This window comes from Chionomys nivalis, chromosome 14 (assembly GCF_950005125.1).
Source record: "Chionomys nivalis chromosome 14, mChiNiv1.1, whole genome shotgun sequence".
In the NCBI taxonomy this organism is placed as follows: domain Eukaryota; kingdom Metazoa; phylum Chordata; class Mammalia; order Rodentia; family Cricetidae; genus Chionomys; species Chionomys nivalis.
In genome coordinates, this window is record NC_080099.1 from 8,063,972 (window position 1) to 8,082,135 (window position 18,164).

Here is an 18,164-nt window from a genome sequence, read left to right on the forward strand (position 1 = left end):
CCCATCTCCAACAAAAGAAGGACATGTGTATCATTTTTAGATCAAACTAAGCATATGAGGTGATTCCATACAGGATCCAACACTCAGTATCAACCTCAGGGAGAAACCATGTGGTCTCCCTCCTTTCTCGTCTCTGTCAGTAATGGTGCCTACCAGCCTATGGTGTCATGAGCAGGTGGACCTCCTCTTCCTTGCAAGGGACCGACCATGCTGCAGGCAGATAGGTTTATTTCTCCCATAGCAACACCCTGCTATTTCAAAGCACTGAGTGAGGTCACACTGGCCATCTGGGGGTGGGGACAGCTAGCGGCTTAGGCCCTTGAGCCATGGAGAACAGGATATTAATATTACTTTCATTTCTGAATTCCTCTACAACAGCTGACCACCTAAAAACAATAGCACACGTGGCCCTCAAATTTCTCTTTCAGAATAGCCTTTCAGAGGGTCTTTCTATAGCATCACATATTCCCCTCAAAAAGCCACCTGAGGGGAGGTTTCTGGGCCTGGGCACCTCTGTCTCATCTATTTTGTCTGAGAAGCAGAGGAAGAGAGGGAGAGCTGAGATTATGGAATGTCAAATCTAGTTTTGACAAGCATAGTAATAGGAGAAATTGAAACAAAACAAATATGTATTTACTCAGCAGCCAGGACTCTGAGAGGAGCAGAGGCATCCCATGGTGCGCTGATGTACTCCCAAGACATGGGACCTCATCACCCTCAAGGGAGTATGGATGATGTGCAGGAGACCTAGGCTCACCCCTGTAGTTAGGGTGGAGTACAGGGTATTGGCTCTACAGGTCCCATGGTCTAGCAAGCACGAGGCTGCCACAGTGTCTTCATCCCACACAAGCTACTTCCTTTTTCAAAGGGCATTGGTCCAATCAATCTTACCTATACACAAGGAATCAATACCTCAGAGATGACCTATGACCTGTTGTATGTGGCCCAGGCTAATTCTCATTCATCCCATGCCATATTCAGCCATAGCACCCAGTCAGCCACAGGGATCTCTGAATGACCCTACGGCTGTAAACTAATGGGAAGCCAAGACATCCAGGGGCAGAAGTAACCATTCAGCCACAATGAGGCTTAACAGGAGCCTCTTGGCTCACATATCAGCAGCGGGCATCCAAAACTCTGTAAAAAATACAAACTTTTCTTGATTTATTTTGACTAGTCAACAAACACCTAGTGAGATGTAGTTCAGTTCCCCGGAACTTCAGAACTGTGGCGTGTCAGACAAACACCTGAAAAGTGTAAAATCAGTGTGGCACACACAGCACCACCGTTTTATACATCTGGGGTGGTGGGGGGCAGGGGGCTAGCCCTAACCCATGTCACACTGCGTGGTATGGTCGTGGTTTGTTGGAAGGTCAGGGTGGCAGACAAGCCACAAACTGGATGCAGGTGGTCCACACGGGAGGACCTGCACCCAGGGTGAGATGCTGTGTAGTGGGTACTTTCAAACGCTATAGATTACATAAAGCAAGCGTTTCCCCTCAGCCTAGGACATCACGATATCCCACCCTACCAGTAGCACAGATGCTGACTTTGGGGTGTGGGAGGGACCCAACATAACTTTCAGAGACAAAGGCCTCATAAAAAAAATCAGAAGGAAGTAGCCACAAGTGACTGCTAGCACACCCACTGCAGGAAGAAGCAAGGCTCCTCTCATCCCCAAGGGGTGGGCCTGGCATACTGGGTGGATCTGTTATGGGCAAGTGCATCAGGCTGAATTGGAGACCCAGTTCTACACAAATGGAAACCTGAAGGTATCAACAGCAAGAAAAGCAAAATGGATTTTTAATTTCCCAAGTTTCTCTGCTTTGCTTAGTATCTCTTCTGTCCATCATACCAGTACTATCTTCCCATGGGGGGAGGCAGAGGAGGGGCTGCTTCTAGCAGAAGGCTCGATGTGAATCATGCATTTGCCACCTCCAGAAAGTGGATGGGCCATTTCTGAAGCCATAGCTGTAAGGAAAACCCCTTTACTTCACATCTGAATCAGTAAGCATTGATTGGATGTGTATAATACGCAGAACTTCACAAGATACTGCTGAATTACAACAAAGCTGGAATATGCCAGTCACTTTCTGGGCTGGTCTTCTAAAATGCTCACTTTGATCTGCGTGTGACGGGAGGGGGAAAGAACTCCAGAGAAGAAGACTAGAGGCCAGCATCCCAAGAGCTCCGAACTCAGGAGCTGGTGCAGAGAGCCTCCACGGATGTGAAGAACAGATGAGGGCATTCCCGGAGGCCAGGCATGGCGACAAGACAGCTGGGCTGCTGACCCTGGCTTCACATAAATGTGAGGTTGGGGACTGGTGACACCCTAAATAATAGGATGAAGGACGCCCGCTCCCCACATGCCACCTCACCCAAATCTGCCCTTAGCCGCTAATCATGGACATGGTGTCTGCTCTCTTGCCTTTGTATCCCAGCATGGTCTCCATACCTGATGCACAGCAGCTGCCCGGTAAAGGAGCAAACCCCCTCCCAATCGAATGGATTGGGTGGCGGCAGGATCAGCATTTTATAGCTAGCTACTGTGTAGAGGTTTCCCTTGAGGACATGAACCTTCTTCCACAGCGCAAGGAAAAGAAAACATCTTAAGATCAAAAGGCTCCTATTCCCAGCTGCTTCCATGAACTCTAGACCTGGAGACCAGGGGCCTCTGGTCCCATGTGGGAAATTAGAACACTGTGCCAGTACCCTGAGAGCTGTGCTAAATGGGGACCCTGGAATGTGGTGTCTGCCTTCTGGTCTGGATTTCATGACTTTACAATCCCTAAGAAGAGCCATGAGCCTTCCCCACTAGTGGTCATAAACTGTTACGGCATTGATTGGGTTTCAGAGCCTCTGTTAGACCCTAGGCAGGGCAAAGAAGCTCTCAGGGGTTCAAGGTCCCCTTGGGCATAGAGAGAGTGATAGGAGAACGCCCCATTTTATGCATCATGATGGGGACTAATGAATTATTTCTTGCAACTTCAATGTACTTGGAACCATGCTGCACATATTTCACATGTGTTGGATATGTTAGATAAATGTTAAATGCCTCTGAATGGGCCCTTTGCACAGAGAGCAGTACCTCATGTGTGCCATGGTTTTTATCCCCAGTGTGTCCAGTATGGCCTTAGAGCAGGGCTTAGAAGTATGCTGGGAAGAAGTTGGGGGGCTACAAAGGAATATAACACTGTCACCCTGGGTCCCAGATTTATGGCCCAAAAGAAGTAGGGAGCCAGTAAGCATGTGCCTTTGTCATATAAACATTCAGCTGGACACATCTGTCTGTGTATTCTGCTGTTATCACTTCATGCTCCCTTAATGTTGCCCATGAGGTACCAGGAGACCCTTTTAAGTAAGGATGCACCTCCCCTATTCCAATCTAGACACACTTCATGGATGCTAGAGCTTCCAAGACACTGGAAGGTTCCATCTCCCAATTTCTGACACCCTTCCCTTCTCTAAACTCGGAAGAACCCCAGCCGGGTACCTGGACTGCCTCAGGTCCCGGGCAATGACATCACTCCTTAGGAAGATAAAGTAGCCCCCGGCCACGCACCCAGAAGAGGTGGGGAACCTGGGCACAGTGACACCATCCATGCTCCTCAAACTAACATCCCACTTGGGTCCCTGTCAAGAGCCTCTTCTGAATGCAACTTCTCAATCCAAGCCCCAGAACCTGTTGAAACACATACGTGCAAATACAACAAACCAGAATCTCAAAAGGGTGTAGCTGACATACAGGTGAGTCAAACCGTGTCCAGGCAGTTCTCAACTGGCCCACAGGAGGCAAGTCCTCAGCCATCCAACACGGAGGCCTGGCCCAGGTTCCATCCCACCTGCTGTCTCATGCCAGATGGAAGGGTGGGTCCCTGCAGGGCCATGGCAGCCAACACGCTCAGCCATAGATAAGATCTTGGGGATCAGAGGAGACATGCTGACAGAAAACACTGTGTGCCCAGCTGTCCACAGCAGAACTTAGCCAGCCAGTACATGACCATCCAGGCCATCAGGGTGCTACTCACACACACGCCCTCTCAGGGGCCCAGGTTAATGTCTGAGCTAGGCTTATACTAGGGAAAGGACACCAGCTCCACTCAGAACTTCAGGATCAGTCTCATCTGCGCTGGTGCGACCCTCTATGGACAAGCAGCTCCCAAAAGTCAACACTTTTTTTTTCCCAAAGAAAGTGGGAAGAGGATACAGGATAAAATTGGTTGGCTAAAGCAAGATGGACAGAGAACACACTAGTGGATGTGAGTTTCCAGCTCACTGATATCTCAAGAAATATACAAATTAAAACAATAGGGCACTTACACACCTCACTTACACAATCAAGAAGGGAGGAGAGAGTGCGCAGAGCTTCAAGGAGGGAGGAAGAAAAGGAAAGGGGGAGAATGAATTGATGTCAAACAGCATATAGAAAACAGCTGAACATTTACTTTTAAAAAGTTATTGCCTGTGCATGACACGTATGTGTGAGAGTGCGTGTGGTGTGCGTGCCATGGTGTGTGTGTGGGGGTCAGAGAACAACTCTGTGGAGTCGGTCCTCTGTTTCTGCCTTTACGTGGATTCTGAGGATTGAACTCGGGAGGTCAGGCTTGCTCGGCAATCTCATCTGCCTAAACATTTACTAATTATGTATTCAAAGCTGTAAAAATAAACTCATCTTTTTCTCAAGTAGTTCTGACTACGCAGAGTTCTGTGCTAATTTAATACATTCAACAACTTTCATTTGCCTGATATTATATATTCTATATAAGCTTTATAGAAATACTTCAATATGGTTCATAGCACAGTTCAGTTTGGGAAAAACAGGAAGATGCTCAGACAAGATATGGGTTAAATTAATTATAGTTTAGACATGAGATGTAATAATACTATGTAGTCATTTTTTTAAAAAAGTCTTCTAAAAACAATAACGACATGAAGAAACATTTATAGCATACTGGAAGTAGACTGCATAACATGTCCTTGTGATCCTGACTCTAGAAGCCATAACATGATGTGTGCACGCACGTGCCATCAGAAGGCCGGGAGATAACGTTTAAGGGAAGTTCGTTTGCGGAGAGAATTGTCAGCGGCATTCATCCCTCTCCCAGCGTCAACTCTCTTTAGGGAGGCACGCACAAGACGGAAACCTTCAGTCCCAAGCAAAATACAGAGCGGGCATCGTGACTGAGGCCTTAAAACGAGTAGAGAAGGGTCAGAGCGAGCCTAGTTTGGTGTGGGAGGGAACCTTTAGAATGGCTCTGCAGAAGGGAAACCACAGACTCTTACTTAGGGGCACAGGATAAACCGGGTGTGAACTGACACTGTACAGTGTAGAAAAGAGCCTGGAAGAATAAGGCGTTTAATTCTGGAGTTGAGACGCTGCTGGGGTGCGAGGGCCTGTTAGTCCTTTCAGGCTTTTCAAGTGGATGATACCAAGGAGACAAGGGCTTTACTGAGGACATGATGATGAAAACTGTATCCTCTAGCCCCCCCCCCCCCCCGACGGCAGTGGCCTCCTTGCTATCCTTCACAGCAGCCTAGGCCTTCACCCTTCCTTCTTCGATCTGAAACACCTTTTCCTACGCATCTTCAGCCTCTCCCTTCTGGCTGCAGTCTCCTGAGAGGAGAGGTAAAAGTGGAGAGAGAAGGGCAGGCAGAAGCAGGAAGCCGGAAGCGCACAGGCTCGGGAGAGTAAGAGATGAGGTGCTAGAATAAAAGTTTTAGAGACGCGTAAGGGGACAGAAAATAGGGGACAACAACCAGGCCCGTAACCTGTGCCCTCTGCATACAGGGCTGGTCAGCCCAGGAACCGGCTAGCTGAGGCAGATGGCAGAGGATGTGTGGCAATTTTCAGGCCAGGCATCTGACAGCGCTACAACGCCTTGACCTATGGTGCTGGATGCTTACGACTGTGGGTAGTGCTGTGGTTTCCAACATGCCCCTCACGGTCCCTGCTTCGTTTCATCTCGGAAGTGGCGCGGATATAACACCCATGCTCCAGAGGAAATGACTGAGACAGGGAAACTAAATGACTTGCCCCAAACCCCCAAAAGGTAGAGAGGTGGCAAAACTTGGGTGCACTCAGCTCCTCGGGGGCCTGCCATTTCACCAAACAGAACCATGGCACCGTAGTTACTACATTCGAGTTGAGTGAAGTCCGAGGTGACATGAGGTCGTGCCTCCAGCATGGTGACAAAAGTCCTTCTCTGCAGACAGATGCCACAGTATCATATCAACTACAAAGTGGGAGAAGCGTGGGGAAGTATGGAAGGAAGAGCCATATGGAACATTCTGGACAAGCAATGAGTATATGGAGTTGTGGGGTGGGGAGTGTGCAACACCATCCCAGGGCTGTCTAGAGCAGCATGGGCCCTCCAAACTCTCCCAAGTTCAAACAAGCTGCAGCTTTTCCCTTTATTCCTCTCAGGGCAACGTCTGAGCTCGAAGCCACGGGGGCATGGAGCGGCATTTCTCTACTACGCAGAGCTGGAGGAGGTGGCTGGGCTAACATTCCAGGAAATAAAGGCAGGTGGCCTCTCCTCCCCTAACAGCCTGCATGGACCACAGCCCAGAACTGCAGGATAAGGCCTGGTAGGGCATTTCCTCCAGATCTGTCCCACGGCCTCCTTTGGAGTTGGACAGTGTGCTGTGCCATGCACAGCTGCTGAGGGCAGCAGCACCAGAACCGAGTACTTAGCACTAATCAGTTCACACTCACTGGTCAGGAAGAATCCTGTCATGGGTGGATCTGAACCTTCACTGTGCTGGCGGGCACACAAGTGCACATGCCCGTATGCACACACAAGTGAGCCCACAAAACCCTGGCAAGATCCCTTCTACTTACACAAGAGGTCAACATCACAGTAGGCTCGGCAAAGCGACCTTAGGTTTCGGTATTCTCCCGCTGGCATCCGCTTGTGAATGTACGATCATCTCAAAAAAGTTTAAGGAAATGAAGTGGCTGCCATATTGCAGTGCTGAAGAAATGGGCAATCATTTCAACCTCCCACTGAACTGAGGACCCTAACTTCCCAGCTCTATGAATTTGGGAGTTTGGGAACATTCCTGGGCAATAGAAGGGATGGGGTGTGGGGCAAGGGTCATGGAACTAGCATTTGGAAACAGGGTAGAGTCTCGTTATAATAAGTAAGAGTCCCCAAATGAGGAGACCCTGCAATTCATTACAATAGGTCTGCGATGATGCCTGATACCCTGCTGTTGTTGAGGGACTGCCCCTTCCCCGCGCCTCTACTGGTACCCTGACAACCTCACACTAAAGGACTCCTTGGGACTGATCAGTAGTCTAATGTGGCACCACCTCCCTGGAGACCAGGCGAATGGACCACAGGCCGTAGGCCCATAGGAAGCATTGGCTGAAAACTCACCCTTGGTGACCTGGACCATTTCAGCAGCTCCGCCTTCTTCACACAGAGAACCACAGCAACTAGGCTACTTATCTCCGAGAGTCAATAAAAGGCTCAAGGGACTTCTCTCACCCGACCCGGAGCAACAGCAGCTCCTTCTCCATCCCGCAGGGTCCACGCTGCAGACCCTCCCAGACTCAGGCGTCTGCAGTGAAGGAGCCGCCCCCGCAGAGGGGAGAAGCGCCAGATCCTATCAGCCAATTATCCAGACACAGGGCAACCCGCAAGTTCGGGCACGCTCTGCCTAGGCACAAGCAGCGGGAGGGGCCGGGCGCACCCAGGGGGTCTGAGTCTGTGCTGGGGTCGCGCCCCAGAGGATTGCAGTCTGGTCTGGGGGTTCGCCCTGATGGGAATTTCTGAGTCTCGGTACTCTAGGGAACTGGGGGAATCTAAGCCGGGGGAGCGTCTGGTAAAGATATCTGGTTAGGAAGAGTGCTCAGGGCTTGGTCGAGGAAGATTGGACCTGGGCCAGGTGTATGATCAAGGGGTCTCGGCCTGGGGGTAGAGGGCGCCTGGGGCTCCGGGTCTGGTACCCAGCGCTAAACTGGGGGCTGGGCCAGGGCCCTGATTTGGGAGCCGATCGCAAGTCTGCTCCTCACAGCCCAACAGGCGGTGCAGTCAGGGCCCCCTTCCTGATTCTGGCCCCCAAAGACCCTTCCACGACCCGAAACCCAGCAGCCCCAGCTCCTAGATCGCCCCGGAAACACAGCCCTCCCCTCCAACGTGTGGCGCGCCGGGGTCATCTCTAGTTCGTGGAACAAAAGAGCAGCTCTCGTGGAGCGGGTTCAGAGCCTGCACTGACTGTCCCATGGCCCTCGGCCGCCGGGCTTTGTGTTCGCACAGGGAGCAGGGAGGACCGCCGGGGTCCCGGAGCACATCCCACGGACCCTGCGCAGAGGCATGCAGCGCCCAAGCTCCAAAGTTGTCGACGCCGGTCGCCTCCCACACCGCTCCAGTTTCCCTCCGCGGGGTGCCCCATTCATTTGCCAGGGGAACGGGTGCAGACTGCCACGGTGGGCCTCGGGCACTTTACCTTGCTCTTGACTTCCACTGCGCTGCAGTCGTAGAAGCGTAGGGTCTGAGACTTGTGAAAACTCCGGTTCATGATTTCGGTCCCACTCAGCCTCGCCTTCGCCCTCGCCCCTCAGGGGCCACAGAGAGAGTCTCGGCGGAGACGCCCCCGGCCGTCTGCCCGGGCCCGGCGCCGGGCCCGCGCTCGCTAGGGCGCCCTGCTGCACCGTGTGAGGCGGGCCGGAGCTGGGCTGGCCGCGCGCCTCGGGGACTCCAGGGGCCGCGCGCGGGAGGAGCTATGGGACGCCTCCCCCCCCGAGTCCCGCCCCTAGCGCCCCGCCTCCGGAGCCCCGCCCCCAGCGCCCCGCCTCCGAAGCCCCCCAGGGCCCCGCCTCCTATCAGGACCCTCCCACGCCACGCCCCCACCTGGTGCCCTTCCAAAGGAAGCTCTCGGCCATCCACTGGGCTCGCGGTTTTGCCTTCCCCACAGCGGTCGGCCCCGGAAAGGGATTTTTGGTTGATTCCTTATAAGCACGCCAATGAGAAGCACCCCGGGCCTGATCCGATTGGGCTCCACCTGCCTGCCTTAGTGGCCAGGTTTGTGGGTGGTCCCGCCCTTGAGTGGTGAACTCTTCATACACAGTCCAGCACAGGCAGGACGAGAAACGGCAGGATAGTAAACCAGTCCCAAATTGTGGTGGAGTTGACGTTAAATCTGCTATGTGGTACTGACGACGAGAACTAAAACTGTTTCTGAGGCGCAGCGAGGGTTTTTCTATGGCAGTTGGTAGGAAATAGGATAGGTTCGGATGGAGACTTACACCGTGGAAGACTTCTTCAGAGAGAGCACTGGGAAAGAGGGGAGAAGAAGCCCAAGACGCAACCTGTTCCCTAAAGAGATTGTAAAGAAGTTAGGACGAGACACACAGACTTTAAAAACTACCTTCTCTGTGAGCTCGAGGTTAGCCTGGTCTACAAGAGCTAGTTCCAGGACAGGCTCCAAAGCTACAGCAAAACCCTGACTAGAAAAATAAACAACAAACAAACAAACAAACAAACAAACAAAAATACCTTAAAATGTCTCACGAATTTTTGTAATTTGCAAGTTAAAGAATTAAAACTTTATTATAAAATCACTGCACGGAAGTGGAAAATACAAGTGGAATTACCCACGGAGGGGCCACTTAACAATCACCTCTACTAACCTTTGGGTATATGTTATTTCTGTTTACTTTTTGTGTTAACTGAATATTTTATTGTAATTATTGTAATGTACTTTATAGAATTGTGACTGCTTTGCAACATGTTTGTGTCACTACCTGGGCTACAATGGATGTTTTCATCAGTTGTTTTTAGAAAATGTTCTTAAAGATGCTTATGAGAATAAAGATATAGCTTATAATGGTTCTATTTTATTGGCTATGTTTGCATTTTGTACATGTTAATATTACAAGTGCTGAATTCCAGGTTTCACTTATTTTTGAGGCTCTAAAAATATTGACTCCTAAAATGGAATTTTTAGGTCATAGAATACATGTATCTTTAAAGTTTTAAATAACAAATTGCCAAACTGTATTCCTCAAAATGTAAGTTTTATTTAATTTTGCTGTGTATTTATTGTTATAGGCCTGTGGTCACAGTGGTTTAGGGTTAAAATTTTCCCTTGGAACAAACTTCAGATTGTTCAGAGGGGCAGATACATAGAACCCTGGAGAGACACATGTGAGGCAAGACAGCAAAGCACCAGGAGATGCACACGGGGCATCGTGGACACCGGGAGGTGCACACTGGACACCAGGAGATGCACATGGACACCGGGAGATGCACACTAAACACCAGGGGATGCACACTGGACACCGGGAGATGCACACTGGAAAATAAGAGGGACAATGTGCTGGCTCCTCTCTTTCTTCTACTTTCCCAACCTGCCCCCTCTCAGAGTCCTTTCTTTCCCCTCCTATTGTTCCCTCTTTATCTCCTTTACAGACCTTCTCATAATCTCAGCCAGCTTCAAAGTTACTACGTAACTGAAGATGACCTCAAACTTCTCATCCTCCTGCCTCCTCCTCCCCAATGCTGGGATCACATACATGTGTGTGTACTTCCACACCATTTCATGCAGAGCTAGGTATGGGACCCAGGAGTTCATGATAGCTTTATTTGAAGGAAAGATGCCTATCAATGCAGTCCTTCGGGCTTGTGGAAAGTCACAGTTCTGCTGCCTACTATTCCCTCCGGGTGGACTGTCCTGAGGGTGGGAGAGACTCAGGAGCACCATGAGGACTGAGTGCCCTGCCCTGATGGCTACTCCTGCTTGTCAGCTTGACTCCATCCGGAATCAATTAAAACACAAGCCTCCAGGCACTCCTGTGAGGGGGGATATTACAAATGGTGAACTCATTACTACATCTTAAATCCCCTAATTTCTGAGGCTTTTTTAAAAAAATATTGATTCTTGTTCAGATTACGTGAAACAGAAAGACCCGCCCTAACTGTGGACGCAGCTTCTGGTGGAAGCTCGGCTAAAGGACAAGGAAAAAACAAACTGCTCTTTGCCAGCTTGCTCTCACTCTCGTGGGCATGCCCATCTGTCCTGTTGCTGTGCATGCTTTGCCAATTCTAGAGCCAGTTTCTTTGGGCTTCCAACATAGACTGAAGACCAGCATCTCTCTAAGGATCCTCAGGCCTTCAAAAGAAAGTAGAGATACAGACCTAATCTTCCTCAAGGCAAGGCTTCAAAGAATCCATCTTAACTGGTAACCCTAACTGAGTGTGATGGCCATGCCTTGTAGTCCCAGCTACCCAGGGCCAATCTAGGAGGATTGAGAGTTCAAAGCCACTCTGAGCAATCTAGTGAGATTGTCTCAAAAACAACCAACAACTTATCCACTCCCAGTAAATGAATATAGATCCTAATATAGCCACTAGGTCAGTGGTTCTCAACCTGTGGGTCATGACCCTTAGGGGGCTTGAACCATCCTTTCTCAGTGTCACCTGGGGACATCAGAAAACACAGATATTTGCATTATGATTCATAACAGTAGCAAAATTGCAGTTATGATGTAGCAACTAAAATAATGTTGTGGTTGGGGTTTACCACAACATGAAGAACTGTATTAAAGGGTCACAGCACTAAGAAGGTTGAGAACCCTTGCTTTAGGTTGTCAGTCCTTGAAAGGGAAAAAAAGCACAGATCTTCAAAATCTCGGATTTCTAGGTAAGTGGCAGCTGAGAGCCTTTTATCAGAAAGAAAGGAGATTGGCACTGGTGTCCTTGACTGCTTTTTCAGCTCTTAAAATAACAAAACACCCCTAAAGGAGATGTTTCTAGGATGCTAAAGAAAAAGCAGTATTGAGATTTACTAGATTATCCGGGCGGTGGAGCTCACGCTGCTGTCTGCACTGAAGACATCTGTACCAGCTAGAGCAGCCCGGACAAGAGATAAGTAAGCCCCTCACACCCCCGGAGCAGCCCACCGGAGAGCTCAGGGGTGGCAATGCCTGGTGGTTCTTAAGCAAATCACCTTGCCCTCCCCTCCCCTACCCCATGGGAAACTTGGCAGCGTCTAGAAGCATCCACTCTGAGGAAGGCCGGGTGTGCTACTGAGTGCTGAGGCCAGTGAGGCTAAGAGGGGCAGCTCCTACTATAAAACGGGGATACAACCCAGCCGAACGTCCGCTGTGCCAAGGGCTACCGTTTCCCACCTTCGTCTCCTCACCGCTCATTCTTCATCTTTACCGCTGGTCCCTGTAGGAACCTTAGTGTGCAGAACTCTGCACATTTTGAAGTGTGGAGACCTGTGTTGTTCTCGTTTCTTGTCCCTGAGTCTGGTGATGAAGACTGGGAGAAGTTAGCCTGCTGTGAAACCAATCAAAATAAATATCAAGCCCTGCTCTGCGCTGGGCTCCCCAGCACTTCAAAGAAAAGCAAACGATGCAAGTCCCGTCTGGGTACAAAAGATGAAACGCTGAAAATCTCATCATGGAACCTCTCCTTTCAAAGGGTACTTTGGTGTAAAAGCTCGCAAGAAAATGTGTTGAAATAATAAAATTCTAAATGCGAAGCATCCCCCTAGTGGGTCAAAGTCCGTTTCCTCTTAAGGCAGAGGACCCGGAGCGAGTGTTCCATTTAGACTCCTGCTGTGGCTCATCAGGCACCAGTGTGTGTAGGAGGGACTCTGGGGGTCACAGTTCAGAGGATACTGGACATCCTGCGTGCTCTGAGGACAAGGCCTGAGATCAGTTAGAACCCTGGGGGTGGCGGATGGCACCCGGGTGAATGCCAAGTATGCCCTGCCCACAGTTTTGCCCAGAGCCCATTTCAGTGTTATTGCAGGGAGAATGTCAAACGGGAGTGGCCTGGACCAGAGGGTGCTGCCGAGCATCATCCGGTCACTGTCCATCCTCTGGCTGTTCTCTGAGCTCATCTCCTGCCTCAAGTGTTTCCTGTCCCCCACCCTAGTCTTGATTGTCTATCTTCCTCTTTGTCTGTTGTATTTCTGTGTCTATTTCTTTTTACTTCATAGATTAAAGTTTTCAAAGAGATAATCCCTTACTTCTTTCTTTTTTAAAAAGAAAGCACCAGGGACGGCGTTTTGGAGACCTGCCCCCCCCCCCACCGCCTTTGCTTTATCTCCAGTGTTTTCCTGGCATCTCTAATGTCCCATCACAACTTCTGTCTCTCTGTATTCATTTCCTATGTCTGCTGTGCTTCAATAGACTGACATCCTCAGGATGGCCCAATGGACCGGCCAATAACTAAACAGGTTCTGGTCCTGTAGAACAGCAGGCTCGGGATTCTCTGGTACCATGAATAGTCCTCAGTGAAGTGCAGGTGACAAAGGGGATCTAGGACTTGGGGGGTCCTTCCTGATGGAGGGTGTTCTGTGCAAGTGGGTACCATCTGATCTCACCACCTAACAGGTAATGTGACCTAGGCACCAGAGTAAGTGGTTGATTTCCAGTGGAGATTCATTTTTTTTTCCAGCCACTAACAAGTTCTAACGGAGGTTGTATAATGTTAAGGCCAAAGAAGATGTAGCAGGGTCGCCCCCAAAGAAGTGGTTCAGCACACACCTACAGATTCTAGCTTTGAAGGCCCTCAACAGAAGGAGGCGGCGGAGAGAAGCAGTGGAGACCCACACTGAGGAGATTTCTCTCCAGCTCCTGCCGCAGGCCCCGGGGTGAGAAGACAGCCTTCGAAGCCACTAGAGAACGCATCTAGGTGCACACCCCAGATCTCTGATCTTTCCCCCAAACGTGAAGGTTGTGTAGGGTGGCTGTATTTTAAGCATTATTATTGGTTAATAGCCACAGCTCTAGGGTCTATTGTCATCAACAACCAACAAAGGGAGGTGCTTTTTTTGTTCAGGTTGTTGAGATATGATTTCCCAGGAAAATGTTCTCTAAGGTATGGTTTTTAATGCTCAGAAGGCATTCCATGATGCTTGAATCGTGTACTGCTGCATGCCAGGCAGGGTGTATGTTCCTCGGGTAATATAAAAGGTAGCTATTAGAGTGGAAATAAGCAAGAGTCATGGTGAGGCTTGCTCTCGCTTTGATCCTCATCTAAAGGTGCACAAGTGCCCAGATTTTGCTCTCTACCTGCTCCCCGAGGATGTCTCTGCCTTTTTGGCGAAGATGATCTGGCCTGTGTGCGTGATCTACAGCAAGGACCCAGTAGCAGCTCCTCCTGCAGACAGCACTCTCAGTCACAAAAGAATAAATTCCGCACATTCCAGAGCCATGTGGAAATTGTTGTTCACATCTGTTCACATGCTCCAAAGTGGCTCTGCTGGAAGCCCCTGAACCACTGAGTGCCCCCACCTCAGGCTGGAGCTTACTTACTGGTCCACAGGAGGCTGTGAGCGTGAGTCAAAAGGGAAAGGCAGGGAGGGTCAGTCTGCTTGCTGCGGCTCTGCCCTAAATTCTGAAGCAAGTGTTTAAAACGCAAACAAAAGTACCTAGGGCATGAAATGAAGTTCTCATGCCAAGGACCACACTAGTCCTGGGTCAGAATCTCAAGTGTGTGTGTGTGTGTGTGTGTGTGTGTGTAGGGAGGGGTGGTGGTTCATGAAGCCTTATTCTGCTGAGTTGGCATATCCCACTGAGTGTGGTACCCTGGCAGAGAGATGTGGCCCGCTCAGTGGTGGAGCTTCTGTTTAGTATTACAGTTATCCCCGTGCACTCCTGCCAGGTACCTGGGAGGTTTGAACTCCTTGCAGGCTTTATAGGAGGAAAAGATGGGGTGCTTGCTTCCTTGTCTACTTCAACACAGCTTTGGGGTGGGTCAGCTTTTGGCACTCTCCATGACAATGTTTCATTTGTCAGGTTTTGCCATGGTCCTGTCTGCTGGTTACACAAACACCATGGAATCCTCCATGCCCTCTGGCTGTGGGCTGAATAATAACCCTGTAGCCAGGCATGCAGAGTTCATTCGTTCTAGCACCAACATGTCAGCTCTTCACTTTCAGATTGGGTGAAATCTCTTGGATGTTACCAAATCACTTGGCTGTATGTCTAATATCCCTCACCCAGAAGATATGAACAAGAAAATTCATGAAGCCATTTCTGCTTCTCGGTGTAGCCCCAGATGAGTAGACCAGGCAGGGTTTGAACTCAGGGATCCATCTTCCTGCTTCTGCCTCCCTAACCCCAACCTTAACCCTGAGTGCCGAGATTGAAGATGTGTGCCGGCAGGTCTGGCATTCTGTAGCCATTCTTAATCCGAGGGAAGAGAATTAATAACTAGCTTTCAATCCAGTCCTCTAGCCAGGAGGCTCTTCTGTCCTCAGTGTACATGCATCAGAATCTATGTACACAGAATCCATTTGCTTATCTGCCATGCCACTGGGCAGTGCTGGGGATATCAGTCTAGCATGAAGTAAAACAGACATAGGGAATAGACATAATATGACAGGCATTGTGACAGGGGACAAGGAAAGGCAAGAGAAGCACAGCAAAGCCAACAGGACAATGAGGAGTTGGTCTTAAAGATCCCACTGTGAACCCTGATGTCCAGTCCCGGGACAAATTGAGAAACTCTCCACACCCCAACACATTTTCCTGATATGATTTCTGTCTCTTGGTTCCCTTTCCAATCTCCACATTTTGCATCCTCTTCTGGTGTCTTTCAATTATTTAACTGCAGAGAGTAAATGCAAAATCAAGGGTTAAGAAAGGCCCAGAAACTCAGTCTCCTGTCTTTTCTGCTTATACATATGTAACAGATCCTACGTTATCTTCTTAGGTAGTCTTTCTGGACACTCATCAGCTGAGGCTGTTAATAGGGGATGACCTCAATATTCTGCCCGTGTTGCTGTTTCCCAATAGGTCGTTAATGTCAGCCACCTTGGACCCTCTCCACGCGGAGGCTGGCCTCTCACCTGCCCCATCTAGACACAAGTTCCCCCAGCACACATTAGACCCATGCTCCTCTGTGGTCTGCAGAACCCAGCGCTGTCGGTTCCCTGGGAAGCTGCCTCCTTCTTCTCAGTGCTACTGGTACCTTTCCCTACTGCTACTCTGAAAGGCTCTGCTGATTCAAGCAGCCTCTGGGAGCTCTTGTTTCCACCCCCCGCCCAATCTGCTCTCCTTCCTACATGTTCAAGCAGCTTTTTTCCAGGCTCTCAACCTTATTTCCACTCTACAGAGAATAAGGTTTCCTTCAGCCAAGACATGGAGGAACCCAGACCACTGCTCCCTAACGTGACTTGCACAGATTCTACCTAAAATTTTAAGTACCTGAGTTTAGAAATGATTTTTTAAAATGAAAATTCTTGTTTTTAATTTTAATTTTTCTTTATTTGTAGAAGGAGCTGCGGGCTGCTTCATGCCACTCAGCTCCCGGCCACTGGCTAGATTTACCCAAAATAATTACACAGAGACTGTATTCTTTTAAACACTGCCTGGCCCATTAGTTCTAGCCTCTTATTGGCTAACTCTCACATCTTGATTAACTCATTTCTATTAATGTGTGTAGCACCATGAGGTGGTGGCTTACTGGAAAGGATCTTAACCTGCATCCATCTTGGAGAGGAGAGCTATAGCGTCTGTCTGACTCAGCTTTCTTTCTCCCAGAATTCTGTTATGTCCCCCTACCTATGTTCTGACCTATCAGGCCAAGCAGTTTTCTTTATTAATTAACCAATGAAACAACAGATAGATAGAAGACCCACCTACATCATTTATTTTTTGAAAATTTCATTCAAGTATACAATGTGTCTCAGTCATATCCACTTCTTACTGCCCAACTCCCTGAGGACCCAATATCCCATCTCCTCCCAACTTCAGGTCTTATTTATTAATTTTTAGTGACAAGTATATGAAAGGCTAAATTCTACTCATAAACTTTTTATGCTATAATTAATGTTGCCCACTATTGAAAAATAAAAAGTACTGTAAACAAAAAGAGACATTAGAGACCACTCATCCTTTAGAAACTTGGAGCCAACAGAATCATTGTTCTGATGTGTCTGGTGTGTCTTCAACACACACACATGCATGCACACATGCAAAACAACCCACTGAGTCTATTTATTGCTGCTCACACATGCATGTGTTCTGGGCTGAGCACAAGGGATCGGGCAACCAATGTGGAAGCTCATCCCTGGAAAAAAAATATTTCTCCCACTTTCAGTCACCATTGACCACCTGTAGTTCTTCATCAAGGTGTAAGACTTTGTTGGATTGACCCCATCCACATTAGTTTGTCAACCAATATTGAGATTATATTTATTTTATTCAGGCAAACTATTGCCGAGAGTTCCTATGATTCTTTTTCCTTGGCATGCCTGGGTACAGTACAATCTTTCTACCTCCACCTCTGTGATGTTCCCTGAGCTTTAGTGTAGAAATTGCATTACAGATGTATCAGTTGGTGATGACATGGACACTTGCTATCTATATTTTGACCAGTTGTGAATCTCTGTAATAGACTATATCTATTGCAAAAGAATGTTCATGTCTGCCTGCATGCTACCATGTCCTTCCGTGATGATAATGGATTAAACCTCTGAAACTGTAAGCCACCCAATTAAATGTTTTTCTTTATGAGAGTTGTTGTGGTTGTGGTGTTCTTCACAATAATAGAAATCCTAAAACAGAAGTTGGTACGAGGGACTACGGTACTGCTGTTATAGGGCTGACTATACTTTTGTTTGGAGGAATTTGAAATTTGGTACTTTGGGTTAGGGAAACAGCGGAATGCTTTAAGCAACCACTTAATGGCCACACTAGTAGAAACATGGAAGACAGTGGTGCTGAGAATTGTTGTAATAAGAGCTGCGGGGCTACGTTCCTGGCACCCGGCCGCCCACACAGCTAGCTTTATCCGAAATAATTACACGAAAACTGTATTCTTTTGAACACTGCCTGGCCCATTAGTTCCAGCCTCTTATTGGCTAGCTCTTACATATTGATCTAACCCATTTTTAATATTCTGTGTAGCACCACAAGCTGGCTTACCAGGAAAGATCTTAACCTGCGTCTGTCTGGAGTGGGAGAATATTGGCAACTCACTGACTCGGCTTCTTTCTCCCAGCATTCTGTTCTGTCTATTTCGCCTACCTAATTTTCTGTCCTATTAAAGGGCTAAGGCACTTTCTTTATTTAACCAATGAAATTAACTCCTCCATCAGAGAATGATTTGAACTGTGGGGGTATGGCTCAAGAGGCTTCAGAGGAGAAGAATTTCAGTATGTTACCTAGAGATCTTTTTGTGATATTTTGGTGA

The 18,164-nt window shown here is 48.7% G+C and overlaps 1 protein-coding gene across 1 annotated transcript in view; it reads right to left on the reverse strand.

The window, feature by feature from the left end:
* Window positions 1-8,686, reverse strand: part of Pard6g (par-6 family cell polarity regulator gamma) — a 63,176-nt gene extending 54,490 nt beyond the window's left edge. The window contains exon 1 of the mRNA XM_057788709.1: window positions 8,455-8,686. Coding sequence (XP_057644692.1) covers window positions 8,455-8,526 — 72 coding nt within the window. The 5' untranslated portion in view covers window positions 8,527-8,686. The remainder of the gene's footprint in view (window positions 1-8,454) is intronic.
* Between the last annotated feature and the right edge of the window lie 9,478 nt (window positions 8,687-18,164).